We start from the raw sequence: 14,723 nt of genomic DNA on the forward strand, positions 1-14,723 counted from the left end.
CTGTATAATATCAGGTAGGGCTGTATAATATCAGGTAGGGCTGTACTGCCGTATAATATCAGGTAGGGCTGTATAATATCAGTTAGGGCTGTACTGCTGTATAATATCAGGTAGGGCTGTATAATATCAGGTAGGGCTGTATAAAATCAGGTAGGGCTGTATAATATCAGGTAGGGCTGTATAATATCATGTAGGGCTGTATAATATCAGGTAGGGCTGTATAATATCAGGTAGGGCTGTATAATATCAGGTAGGGCTGTATGATATCAGGTAGGGCTGTATAATATCAGGTAGGGCTGTATAATATCAGGTAGGGCTGTACTGCTGTATAATATCAGGTAGGGCTGTATAATATCAGGTAGGGCTGTACTGCTGTATAATATCAGGTAGGGCTGTATAATATCAGGTAGGGCTGTATGATATCAGGTAGGGCTGTATGATATCAGGTAGGGCTGTATGATATCAGGTAGGGCTGTATAATATCAGGTAGGGCTGTACTGCTGTATAATATCAGGTAGGGCTGTATAATATCAGGTAGGGCTGTACTGCTGTATAATATCAGGTAGGGCTGTTCTGCTGTATAATATCAGGTAGGGCTGTTCTGCTGTATAATATCAGGTAGGGCTGTATAATATCAGGTAGAGCTGTATAATATCAGGTAGGGCTGTATAATATCAGGTAGGGCTGTACTGCCGTATAATATCAGGTAGGGCTGTATAATATCAGGTAGGGCTGTATAATATCAGGTAGGGCTGTATAATATCAGGTAGGGCTGTATAATATCAGGTAGGGCTGTATAATATCAGCTAGGGCTGTATAATATCAGGTATGGCTGTATAATATCAGGTAGGGCTGTACTGCCGTATAATATCAGGTAGGGCTGTATAATATCAGGTAGGGCTGTATAATATCAGGTAGAGCTGTACTGCCGTATAATATCAGGTAGGGCTGTATAATATCAGGTAGAGCTGTACTGCCGTATAATATCAGGTAGGGCTGTTCTGCTGTATAATATCAGGTAGGGCTGTATAATATCAGGTAGGGCTGTATAATATCAGGTAGGGCTGTATAATATCAGGTAGGGCTGTATAATATCAGGTAGGGCTGTATAATATCAGGTAGGGCTGTATAATATCAGGTAGGGCTGTACTGCTGTATAATATCAGGTAGGGCTGTATAATATCAGGTAGGGCTGTATAATATCAGGTAGGGCTGTATAATATCAGGTAGAGGTTGGCTCCAGTTTCTCTTAATGCTTTATTTCAGTTGTGTAATTTTCTTCTCTCCTAATTCTCTCGTCTCCATTCCCCACATAACTTATGTAGAGACATTACATTTACATTTTAGTCATTTAGCAGACGCTCTTATCCAGAGCGACTTACAGTTAAGTGAGTGCATACATTTTTCATACTGGCCCCCCGTGGGAATCGGACCCACAACCCTGGCGTTGCAAACGCCATGCTCTACCAACTGAGCTACATCCCTGCCGACCATTCCCTCCCCTACCCTGGACGACGCTGGCTAATTGTTTGCCGCCCCATGGGTCTCCCGATCGCGGCCGGCTACGACAGAGTCTGGATTCGAACCAGGATCTCTAGTGGCACAGCTAGCACTGTGATGCAGTGCCTTAGACCACTGCGCCACTCGGGAGACTGACAGTGTGTTGAATTATTGAACCTTTATTTTGACAGGGAAGTCATACTGAGACTAGGGTCTCTTTTTTAGATGAGCCCTGCAGAAATACATCCAACATACTGTATATACAACATACAAAACATATTAATTAAAACAGACCTTGATAAACATTTCTCTGAACTGACCAAGGGGGACCAGAACAAGACACGGAATTCACCTTTCAGCAGGACAATAACCCAAAACACAAGGCCAAATCTACACTGGAGTTGCTTACCAAGATGACAGTGAATGTTCCTGAGTGGTCGAGTTACAGTTGACTGAAATCTACTTGAAAATCTATGGCAAAACTTGAAAATGGCTGAATTCTGAAAAGAATAATGGGCAAATGTTGCACAATCCAGGTGTGTAAAGCTCTTAGAGACTTACCCAGAAAGACTCACAGCTGTAATCGCTGCCAAAGGTGCTTCTACAAAGTATTGACTCAGGGGTGTGAATACTTATGTAAATGAGATATTTCTGTATTTCATTTTCAATACATTTGCCAAAATTTATAAAAACATGTTTTCACTTTGTCATTATGGGATATTGTATGTAGATGGGTGAGAAAAAAATATATTTAATCCATTTTGAATTCAGGCTGTAAGAACAAAATGTGGAATAAGTCAAGGGGTATGAATACTTTCTGAAGACACTGTACATAATAATATAATAATAAGCCATTTAGCAGACGCTTTTATCCAAAGCGACTTACAGTCATGTGCGCATACATTTTTACGTATGGGTGGTCCCGGGGATCGAACCCACTACCCTGGCATTACAGGCGCCGTGCTCTACCAGCTGAGCTACAGAGGACCACTGTACACTGATACATAGTATCCCCATAGTCTGTGTCCTGGACATAGTATCCCCATAGTCTGTGTCCTGGACATTTTCCTTCATATTAACAAAAGTCAGACATGCTTTGTTTCTGTACAAGAAACCAACGTTGAACTTCAACGTCTTCACCAGCTCAGTGACATATTTTTTTAAATGACAGTTTGTCATCAAGCCAGATACCATGATATTTGTAGGAAGGAACTCGCTCAATTTGTGTACCGTTCAAACAAGTCATTACAAATTAATTTAGATCTGGGTTATGGGACCTAGAAAACAAAGCATGCATTTTGTTTTGTTTGCATTTAGCACTAACTTTAGATCCAATATTGACCTCTGCAGAGGTTGAAAATCCGACTTCAAATGTGAAAAGGCTTGGCCCACCGACAGAGCAATGGAATACAACTCTATAATTTGCATACAAATGAATATATATATATTTTTACAGCATTACCAATATTATTTATATAGATTGTAAACACTAGTGGGCCGAGTATCGAACCTTGGGGCACCCCTTTATGTAACTCAAGGAACTCAGATTAGACCTCATCAACCTTGACGGCCTGAGTTCTGTCATTGAGATAATTATGAAACCATCGGCAAGCATCAGTACCCAACCCTATGGAGGACAGCTTATTCAACCCTATGGAGGACAGCTTATTCAACCCTATCGAGGACAGCTTATTCAACCCTATGGAGGACAGCTTATTCAACCCTATCGAGAACAGCTTATCCAACCCTATCGAGAACAGCTTATTCAACCCTATCGAGAACAGCTTATCCAACCCTATGGAGGACAGCTTATTCAACCCTATCGAGAACAGCTTATCCAACCCTATCGAGAACAGCTTATTCAACCCTATCGAGAACAGCTTATCCAACCCTATCGAGAACAGCTTATTCAACCCTATCGAGAACAGCTTATTCAACCCTATGGAGGACAGCTTATTCAACCCTATGGAGGACAGCTTATTCAACCCTATGGAGGACAGCATATTCAACCCTATGGAGGACAGCTTATTCAACCCTATGGAGGACAGCTTATCCAACCCTATGGAGGACAGCTTATTCAACCCTATGGAGGAAGCATCCAACCCTATGGAGGACAGCTTATTCAACCCTATGGAGGACAGCTTATTCAACCCAATGGAGGACAGCTTATTCAACCCTATGGAGGAAGCATCCAACCCTATGGAGGACAGCTTATTCAACCCTATGGAGGACAGCTTATTCAACCCAATGGAGGACAGCTTATTCAACCCTATGGAGGAAGCATCCAACCCTATCGAGGACAGCTTATTCAACCCTATGGAGGACAGCTTATTCAACCCAATGGAGGACAGCATATTCAACCCTATCGAGGACAGCTTATTCAACCCAATGGAGGACAGCTTATTCAACCCTATCGAGAACAGCTTATCCAACCCTATGGAGGAAGCATTCAACCCTATGGAGGACAGCTTATTCAACCCTATGGAGGACAGCATATTCAACCCTATGGAGGAAGCATCCAACCCTATGGAGGACAGCTTATTCAACCCTATGGAGGACAGCATATTCAACCCTATGGAGGAAGCATCCAACCCTATGGAGGACAGCTTATTCAACCCTATGGAGGACAGCTTATTCAACCCAATGGAGGACAGCATATTCAACCCTATCGAGGACAGCTTATTCAACCCAATGGAGGACAGCTTATTCAACCCTATCGAGGACAGCTTATCCAACCCTATCGAGGACAGCTTATTCAACCCTATGGAGGACAGCATATTCAACCCTATGGAGGACAGCTTATTCAACCCTATCGAGGACAGCTTATCCAACCCTATCGAGGACAGCTTATTCAACCCTATGGAGGACAGCTTATTCAACCCTATGGAGGACAGCTTATTCAACCCTATGGAGGACAGCTTATTCAACCCTATGGAGGACAGCATATTCAACCCTATGGAGGAAGCATCCAACCCTATGGAGGACAGCTTATTCAACCCTATGGAGGACAGCTTATTCAACCCAATGGAGGACAGCTTATTCAACCCTATCGAGGACAGCTTATCCAACCCTATCGAGGACAGCTTATTCAACCCTATGGAGGACAGCTTATTCAACCCTATGGAGGACAGCTTATTCAACCCTATGGAGGACAGCTTATTCAACCCTATGGAGGACAGCATATTCAACCCTATGGAGGAAGCATCCAACCCTATGGAGGACAGCTTATTCAACCCTATGGAGGACAGCTTATTCAACCCTATCGAGGACAGCTTATTCAACCCTATGGAGGACAGCTTATCCAACCCTATGGAGGACAGCTTATTCAACCCTATCGAGGACAGCTTATTCAACCCTATGGAGGACAGCTTATCCAACCCTATGGAGGACAGCTTATTCAACCCTATGGAGGACAGCTTATTCAACCCTATGGAGGACAGCTTATTCAACCCTATGGAGGACAGCTTATCCAACCCTATGGAGGACAGCTTATTCAACAGAATAACATGGTCTGCAGCACCATTCTGTCTATCATCCAAGGCATTTGCAATATCATTTACAACAAGCATGGTTGCCGTAGTGGTGCTATTTTTAAGTCTGAATCCGGATTTATTAACATTAATACCATTTAAATATAGAAAATAACGTAGCTGTTTGTTGACCAGTGATTCTAATATTTTCGCATAGGGAGCCTGGAAATGGGATCACTACAATCCCCGCCCTTATGGAGTGGAGGCACAAAAGCTGCTTTCCACACTTTGGGGATATTTCCTGATACTAAAGCTATTAAGGACTTTGGTTTCTGTGAGGTGCCAAAAAGAAAAACCTTGACTATCGGTTCCTAAATGACTTGAGGTTGACTGAACATCCATTGAGGCAACTGGAGGCTGTATGTGGGAAGAACAGTTAACTGGAGGCTGTATGTGGGAAGAAGAACAGTTAACTGGAGGCTGTATGTGGGTAGAACAGTTAACTGGAGGCTGTATGTAGGAAGAACAGTTAACTGGAGGCTGTATGTGGGTAGAACAGTTAACTGGAGGCTGTATGTAGGAAGAAGAACAGTTAACTGGAGGCTGTATGTTGGAAGAACAGTTAACTGGAGGCTGTATGTTGGAAGAACAGTTAACTGGAGGCTGTATGTGGGAAGAACAGTTAACTGGAGGCTGTATGTTGGAAGAACAGTTAACTGGAGGCTGTATGTTGGAAGAACAGTTAACTGGAGGCTGTATGTGGGAAGAACAGTTAACTGGAGGCTGTATGTTGGAAGAACAGTTAACTGGAGGCTGTATGTTGGAAGAAGAACAGTTAACTGGAGGCTGTATGTTGGAAGAAGAACAGTTAACTGGAGGCTGTATGTGGGAAGAACAGTTAACTGGAGGCTGTATGTTGGAAGAACAGTTAACTGGAGGCTGTATGTTGGAAGAAGAACAGTTAACTGGAGGCTGTATGTTGGAAGAACAGTTAACTGGAGGCTGTATGTAGGAAGAAGAACAGTTAACTGGAGGCTGTATGTTGGAAGAACAGTTAACTGGAGGCTGTATGTTGGAAGAACAGTTAACTGGAGGCTGTATGTTGGAAGAAGAACAGTTAACTGGAGGCTGTATGTAGGAAGAAGAACAGTTAACTGGAGGCTGTATGTGGGAAGAAGAACAGTTAACTGGAGGCTGTATGTGGGAAGAACAGTTAACTGGAGGCTGTATGTTGGAAGAAGAACAGTTAACTGGAGGCTGTATGTTGGAAGACCAGTTAACTGGAGGCTGTATGTGGGAAGAACAGTTAACTGGAGGCTGTATGTTGGAAGACCAGTTAACTGGAGGCTGTATGTGGGAAGAACAGTTAACTGGAGGCTGTATGTGGGAAGAACAGTTAACTGGAGGCTGTATGTGGGAATTAACGGTTTTCCAGAATTTAGAGGGATCACTAACAGTCTGTCGTAGCGCTAAGGAAGTAGTTTGATTTGTCCTGTTTAACGAGCCAGTTTGTCTAACCTTGGCCCAGGCTTGATTTCTTATCAAGAGTTGGTCTGAGAGTACAATGGATTAGTTCGGTCAAAAGGGGCATGTTTATCAGCCAGAAGTAAAAACAGGGTCTGGTATGCAGCTAGTTGATAAAGCTCTGAATATTATAGATCATGAAGGAAGACCTGGAGCGAGAATAAAAAAAAGTTTATTATACGATAATACAAGTGGTCGCTGATATCATTTGGTATCTCTAATGCAAGCCATAGGGCAGTGGTGGCTGATATCATTTGGTATCTCTAATGCAAGCCATAGGGCAGTGGTGGCTGATATCATTTGGTATCTCTAATGTAAGCCATAGGGCAGTGGTGGCTGATATCATTTGGTATCTCTAATGCAAGCCATAATAATAATATGCCATTTAGCAGGCGCTTTTATCCAAAGCGACTTACAGTCGTGCGTGCATACATTTTTTGTGTATGGGTGGCCCCGGGGATCGAACCCACTACCTTGGCGTTACAAGCGCCGTGCTCTACCAGCTGAGCTACAGAGGACCACGGGCAGTGGTCGTTGATATCATTTGAAAAAAACACCACTAGCCAAATACTTATGGGGACAGTGAGTCAGGATAAGGTCAACCAATGAGGAGTTTGCTGGGTTTTCTACATTAATCTGAGTGGGTTTCATCATCAGCAGAGCCAAGCTGAACTCAAGACAGATATTCTTAAACTGATCTGAGGAATGTGTTAACCAATCAAGATTCAGATCTCCTAACACAACCAGTTTCGATACCAGAAAGGGTTTTAAATAATCAGAAATAATACAAACAGCCTCCACCAAAGCGTCTGGGGGGGCGGTAGACCAGACCAATACATATATGCATATTTTGGTTTATGGACACTTTTATAACCAACAGCTCACATAATTTTTGGGGACAGAGATGCTAAGAGAGCATGATGCCGTAAGAGAAGATCTAAATAAATAGTCAACCCTCCCCTTTTTTAGTCACATCTGAAAATGTTGACATCAGGCTTCGCACATTTATATGTAACAGTCTAAGCCCTCTGTCAGACTGGAAAACAGCAGGAGTATCCATGGAGACAAGAGTCAATAGAACTGGATGAGCTAGCCACAATGGGCTTCCTGATTGGATGAAAAGTTGCAGAGCTAATAATAGAATTCAGGTAAATGTGCACAACATTACTATTGACAATATAAAATACCGTTGAGGAGCTTGATTTGAGGGGTGAGAAAGGTGAGAGAGGGAGAGAGAGAGAGTACGGGAGAGACAGAGGGTGAGAGGGGGAGAGAGTGTGAGGTAATCATCCCTAATCTTTTCTCTCTGGATCTTGCCGTCTAAACGTAGCTGTTATTTTGTCCCTAACCTTACTGTAGACCTGATGGGAACAATGGGATTCTCATAGCTGTGTGTGGAAGAAGGGAAGAGACTAAGAGGGGAAGAGACTAAGAGGGGAAGAGACTAAGAGGGGAAGAGACTAAGAGAGGAAGAGACTAAGAGAGGAAGAGACTAAGAGAGGAAGAGACTAAGAGAGGAAGAGACTAAGAGACTAAGAGAGGAAGAGACTAAGAGAGGAGGAGACTAAGAGAGGAAGAGACTAAGAGAGGAAGAGACTAAGAGAGGAAGAGACTAAGAGAGGAAGAGACTAAGAGAGGAAGAGACTAAGAGAGGAAGAGACTAAGAGAGGAGGAGACTAAGAGAGGAAGAGACTAAGAGACTAAGAGAGGAAGAGACTAAGAGAGGAAGAGACAGAGAGGAAGAGACTAAGAGAGGAAGAGACTAAGAGAGGAAGAGACTAAGAGACTAAGAGAGGAAGAGACTAAGAGAGGAAGAGACTAAGAGAGGAAGAGACTAAGAGAGGAAGAGACTAAGAGAGGAAGAGACAGAGAGGAAGAGACTGCATAGGTTTTTTAGTTTATTATCAACAAGTAAAATAAAAAACAATTTAAAAATACCCACGTCACTCATCACATTTACTTTCATTAATAATGCCTTGAATCTGTACAGGTTATTAATGTGATCAGTAATCACAGCTAACATCGCAGGGAGTTTCAACTTCACTTCAAACACCTATATGGCACAAAGGCCGCTCTCTCGACACATATTATAATTACATGAATACATTATTACATAATATTCTAGAAGAGTTTATCTGATGATTGAATCTATTGGAACTTGATCTACCCCAGAGCTCCAAAGCATGTTAGCCTGGTCCCAGATCTGTCTGTGCTCCTGCGTACCCCATTGTCATCGTTCTGCATGACGATTTCATAAGGTGTTGACAAGACAGCACAAACAGACTGGCATCCAGGCTAGAAGGCACATTACATTACGAGCCAATAATATTCTAACATCACCCCCTTTCTCCCCTTATAAACTGTACTGACCAGCGTACAAATCCTTCATGTTTAACGTCACCCCCACCTCTAAATACCTCATGGGACTATTGATAAGCAATTAGTTGATCAGTCTTTGATTTGATTGGTCTAGTCTGTCTGTCACTGATCACTCTGCTCGGTCATTGACTGCTCTGGTCTGCCATCTCGGTGTCTGAGCTCAGACTCAGCTCTGCGATGTGGTAGAGGGCGAGGTCTGGGGAGAGGCGGGACGACATCGGTGATTGGCTGACCTGGGCGTCCCTGTCTCGTGATTGGACCATGGCCTGGCGCAGGCAGGAGATCCACTGCTGCTTGTTGAATGAGTCGTTGGCCTGGAGACTGTGGGACTGGGCCTTAGAGCGCCCCCTACTGGACACCCTGAAACAGTTACGCACTGACACACACACACGGGAGGGAGGAGAGAGAGAACAGAGACAGAGAGCGAAGAGAGAGAGAATGGGGAGAGAGAGAGGAGAGAGAATGGGGAGAGAGAGAGAGAGAGAGGAGAGAGAGAGAGAATGGGGAGAGAGAGAGAGGAGAGAGAGAGAATGGGGAAAGAGAGAATGGGGAGAGGAGAGAGAGAATGAGAGAGAGAGAGAGAGAGAGAGAGAGAGAGAGAGAGAGAGAGAGAGAGAGAGAGAGAGAGAGAGAGAGAGAGAGAGAGAGAGAGAGAGAGAGAGAGAGAGAAAGAGAGAGAGAGATAGAGAGAGAGAGAAAGGAGAGAAGAGAGAGAGAGAGAGAGAGAGAGAGAGAGAGAGAGAGAGAGAGAGAGAGAGAGAATGGGGAAAGAGAGAGAGGAGAGAGAGAATGGGGAGAGAGAATGGGGAGAGAGAGAGAGAGAGGAGAGAGAGAGAGAATGGGGAGAGAGAGAGAGGAGAGAGAGAGAGAATGGGGAAAGAGAGAATGGGGGAGAGGAGAGAGAGAATGAGAGAGAGAGAGAGAGAGAGAGAGAGAGAGAGAGAGAGAGAGAGAATGGGGAAAGAGAGAGAGGAGAGAGAGAATGGGGAGAGAGAATGGGGAGAGAGAGAATGAGAGAGAGAGAATGAGAGAGAGAGAATGGAGAGAGAGAGAGGAGAGAGAGAATGGGGAGAGAGAGAGGAGAGAGAGAATGAGAGAGATAGAATGGAGAGAGAGAGAGGAGAGAGATAATGGGGAGAGAGAGAGAGGGGAGAGAGAGAATGGGGAGAGAGAGGAGAGAGAGAATGGGGAAAGAGAAGAGAGAGAGAATGGGGGGAGAGAGAGAATGGGAGAGAGAGAGAGAGGAGAGAGAGAGAATTGGGAGAGAGAGAATGGGAAGAGAGAATGGAGAGAGAGAATGGGGAAAGAGAGAGTGAGGAGAGAGAGAATGGGGAAAGAGAGAGAGAGAGAGGAAAGAGAGAGAGAGAGAGAGGGAAAGAGAGAGAGAGAGAGGAAAGAGAGAGAGAGAGAGAGAGAGAGAGGAGAGAGAGAGAATGGGGAAAAAGAGAGAGAGGAGAGAGAAAGAGAGAGAGGAGAGAGAGAATGGGGAAAAAGAGAGAGAGGAGAGAGAATGGGGGGAGAGAGAGGAGAGAGATAATGGGGAGAGAGGAGAGAGATAATGGGGGAGAGAGAATGGGGAGAGAGAGGAGAGAGAGAATGGGGGGAGAGAGAGGAGAGAGAGAATGGGGGGAGAGAGGAGAGATAATGGAGAGAGAGAGAGGAGAGAGAGAATGGGGAGAGAGAGGAGAGATAATGGAGAGAGAGAGAGGAGAGAGAGAATGGGGAGAGAGAATGGAGAGAGAGAATGGGGAGAGAGAGAGAGAGAGAGAATGGGGAGAGAGAGAATGGGGAGAGAGAGAGAGAAAATGGGGAGAGAGAGAGAGAGGAGAGAGAGAATGGGGAGAGAGAGAGAGGAGAGAGAGAATGGGGAGAGAGAGAGAGAGGAGAGAGAGAATGGAGAGAGTCATCATCATGGTCCAAACCTGTTTTATGCACCATTCAGTAATATTCCGTTTAAAACAGACGCTGTATAAGCACTCCCTCCATACCTTTGTCGTTGCCGCTGGTGAAGGCCCCCCTGAAGGCCCCTCCTCCCCCGCCGCCCTCCCCGTCAGGTAGCTCTTCTAGGTGGAGCGTGGTGGTGGGGAGGGGCTGGCGGTACACCTGAAAGACCACGCCCCCTTCTCTGTCCTCCACCGAGCGCGTCAGAACCAGACACAGCTCAAACAGGAACACATGGAGCTTCTACAGACAGGAAGAGACTATACTTTATTACATGAATGATATACAACACAGCTCAAACAGGAACACATGGAGATTCTACAGGAGGACATACAGTACCAGTCAAAAGTTTGGACACACCTACTCATTCAAGGGTTTTTCTTTATCTTTACTATTTTCTACATTGTAGAATAATATTGAAGACATCCAAACTATGAAATAACACAAATGGAATCATGTAGTAACCAATAAAGTATTAAACAAATCAAAATATATTTTTATATTTGAGATTCTTCAAATAGCCACCCTTTGCCTTGATGACAGCTTTGCACACTCTTGGCATTCTCTCAACCAGCTTCACCTGGAATGCTTTTCCAACAGTCTTGAAGGAGTTCCCACATATGCTGAGCACTTGTTGGCTGCTTTTCCTTCACTCTGCGGTCCGACTCATCCCAAATCACCTCAATTGGGTTGAGGTTGGGGATTGTGGAGGCCAGGTCAAGTGATGCAGCACTCCATCACTCTCCTTCTTGGTAAAATAGCCATTACACAGCCTGGAGGTGTGTTGGGTCATTGTCCGGTTGAAAAACAAATGATAGTCCCACTCAGCCCAAACCAGATGGGATGGCGTATCACTGCAGAATGCTGTGGTAGCCATGCTGGTTAAGTGTGCCTTGAATTCTAAATAAATCACAGACGGTGTCACCAGCAAAGCACCCCCACACCATAACACCTCCTCCTCCATGCTTTACGGTGGGAAATACACATGCGGAGATCATCCGTTTATCCACACCGTGTCTCACAAAGTCACGGTGGTTGGAACCAAAAATCTCAAATTTGGACACATTTCCACCGGTCTAATGTCCATTGCTTGTGTTTCTTGGCCCAAGCAAGTCTCTTCTTCTTATTGGTGTCCTTTAGTAGTGGTTTCTTTGCAGCAATTTGACCATGAAGGCCTGATTCACGCAGTCTCCTCTGAATAGTTGATGTTGAGATGTGTCTGTTACTTGAACTCTGAAGCAATTATTTGGGCTGCAATTTCTGAGACTGGTAACTCTAATGAACTTATCCTCTGCAGCAGAGGTAACTCTGGGTCTTCCATTCCTGTGGCGGTCCTCATGAGAGCCAGTTTCATCTTAGCGCTTGATGGTTTTTGCGACTGCACTTGAAGAAACGTTCAAAGTTCTTGACATTTTCCGTATTGACTGACCTTCATGTCTTAAAGTAATGATGGACTGTCGTTTCTCTTTGCTTATTTGAGCTGTTCTTGCCATAATATGGACTTGGTCTTTTACCAAATAGGGCTATCTTCTGTATACCACCCCTACCTTGTCACAACACAACCGATTGGCTCAAACGCATTAAGAAGGAAATGCATTCCACAAATTAACTTTAAAGAAGGCACACCTGTTAATTGAAATGCATTCCAGGTGCCAAGAGTGTGCAAAGCTGTCATCAAGGCAAAGGGTGGCTATTTGAAGAATCTCAAATATAAAATATATTTTGATTTGTTTAACAGTTTTTTGGTTACTACATGATTCCATATGTGTTATTTCATAGTTTTGATGTCTTCACTATTATTCTACAATGTAGAAAATAGTAAAAATAAAGAAAAACCCTTGAATGAGTAGGTGTGTCCAAACTTTTGACTGGTAGTGTATATACACACACAATACACCATAATGACAAAGCAAAACTGGTTTTTAGAAATTGCTGTTTTCGCTTTGTCATTATGGGGTTTTGTGGTCCTCTGTAGCTCAATTGGTAGAGCACGGCGCTTGTAACGCCAGGGTAGTGGGTTCGATCCCCGGGACCACCCATACGTAAAAATGTATGCACACATGACTGTAAGTCGCTTTGGATAAAAGCGTCTGCTAAATGGCATATTATTATTATATTATAGATTGATGAGGAAAACAATTAATTTAATCAATTTTAGAATAAGGCTGTAACGTAACAAAATGTGGAAAAAGTCAAGGGGTCTGAATACTTTCCGAATGCACTATATATAGTAGTTACCTCAGAAACACAACACTGGCTCCAAGCCACCTAACATTTGTTTTTGTAACAAAACATTTTTTTTATCAGGGGAACCCATTGAGACCAGTGTCTCATTTTCAATTTCAAGACAACAAATTCAACACGAACATACCAACACAAAATGTATCAAAACTACAGGTTACAATTTCAAAAACTACAATTTCAACACCACATATGCTCACCACTGATGTTGAAATTGTAGTTTTTGAAATTGTAACCTGTAGTTTTGATACATTTTGTATTGGTATGTTCGTGTTGAATTTGTTGTCTTGAAATTGAAAATGAGACCCTGGTCTCAATGGGTTCCCCTGTTACAAAAAAAAAAAATGCAAATCTCATTTAACGAATGTAACATTAGACTCCTTTATTGCCCAGGGAATCAAGACGGAGTTCTGCAGGTTATTCCAAAAACGGGGGACATTAAACCTAATTCGGTGGAGACCCGAGGAACCTCAAGAGTTAACCAACCCTGTGATTGGTGGAGACCCGAGGAACCGTAAGAGTTAACCAACCCTGTGAACGGGTAACTCGTCTTTTTATACTTCAATAATGAAGTGAGGTAAGTTGGAAGCTTGTGTAGTAGAGCTTACGAGGGACAGACAGACAGACAGACAGACAGACAGACAGACAGACAGACAGACAGACAGACAGTACCTGTCCCTTGTTGTTCTTCAGTTCTCCGTGGCAGTAGAGGAATCGTGACAGCTGGATCTCAGGGAGCCGTTGGCCCTCCTCCAGGTAAGCCAAGCCCCGCCTATAGAACTGACACTCCGCCTCCCCGGTCTTTCTGTCCACCTCTGATACGATGGACTGGACCAACTCCAACTGGGGGGGGGGATAACATATCTGATACGACGGACTGGACCAACTCCAACTGGGGGGGGAGTGAGGTGTGTGTGTGTATGTGAATCAACTAATCAATCAGGCGACCGATCAATCAGCCAATAAATTAATGAATGAAACAACCAATCAATGTGTGTGTGTGTGTGTCCTCACAGCGTCAGGCAGTGTGTCTTCGTCGGGGTGATCTGGGGGCGTGCTCTTCAGAATCTCCCGTAGCAATAGCGGGTATTTGACCAATCGGCTGCGAGGGAGGTCCAGGAAGTTCCAGAGGTCCAACTTCCTGCTAAAAGACGACTCCTGGCACAGACGAAGGAATTGCTCCACTCGCTTCTGCTGCTTCTTCATGTCCAACAGGGCCTTAATCAATACAATCAATTAACCAATCAACAATCATTCAATCAATCAATCAGTCAATCAAACGCTTATCCTGTTTCTTCATGTCCAACATGGCCTTAATGACCAATCAATAAACCTTCAATCAGTGCATCAATTAACCACTCATCAAATTAACCAATCAAATCAACCAATCAAACACGCTGATTCTGCTTCTGGTCCAACAGGGCCTGGACCAATCAATTAACCAATCAATAGTTTAAGCAAAAGACAAATCAATCTATTAGCCAATCAGTCCGTCAGTCAATCAATAAATCAATGTAGCAATCAATCAGTCAATAAACAGCAAATCTAATATGATGACAGCGATGGGGAGAAACTCCCTACCTAGGAAGAAACTTGAGAGGAAACACTCACCTTAGCCTCCACCTGGTTACAGCAATATGTCACATACGCCCCTAGACAGGGGAACTA

The 14,723-nt window shown here is 43.9% G+C and overlaps 2 protein-coding genes across 3 annotated transcripts in view; one reads left to right on the forward strand and one right to left on the reverse strand.

Annotated features, from left to right (window-relative positions):
- The first annotated feature begins 3,129 nt into the window (after window positions 1-3,129).
- Window positions 3,130-5,275, forward strand: LOC123481789 (S-antigen protein-like). Its single transcript, XM_045206797.1, has 2 exons — window positions 3,130-5,009; window positions 5,188-5,275. The coding sequence occupies exons 1-2, from the start codon at window positions 3,130-3,132 to the stop codon at window positions 5,273-5,275; spliced, it is 1,968 nt and encodes a 655-aa protein (XP_045062732.1).
- Window positions 5,276-8,379: 3,104 nt separating this feature from the next.
- Window positions 8,380-14,723, reverse strand: part of arhgef3l (Rho guanine nucleotide exchange factor (GEF) 3, like) — a 23,440-nt gene continuing 17,096 nt past the window's right edge. For both annotated transcript variants that reach the window (XM_041845223.2, XM_045207012.1), the window contains exons 10-14: window positions 14,667-14,720; window positions 14,070-14,273; window positions 13,728-13,898; window positions 10,862-11,057; window positions 8,380-9,249 (exon numbers count right to left, since the gene is read on the reverse strand). In XM_041845223.2, the coding sequence (XP_041701157.2) occupies window positions 8,996-9,249; window positions 10,862-11,057; window positions 13,728-13,898; window positions 14,070-14,273; window positions 14,667-14,720 (879 nt within the window). In that variant the 3' untranslated portion in view covers window positions 8,380-8,995. The remainder of the gene's footprint in view (window positions 9,250-10,861; window positions 11,058-13,727; window positions 13,899-14,069; window positions 14,274-14,666; window positions 14,721-14,723) is intronic.

Source organism: Coregonus clupeaformis, chromosome 24 (assembly GCF_020615455.1).
Source record: "Coregonus clupeaformis isolate EN_2021a chromosome 24, ASM2061545v1, whole genome shotgun sequence".
In the NCBI taxonomy this organism is placed as follows: Eukaryota; Metazoa; Chordata; class Actinopteri; order Salmoniformes; family Salmonidae; genus Coregonus; species Coregonus clupeaformis.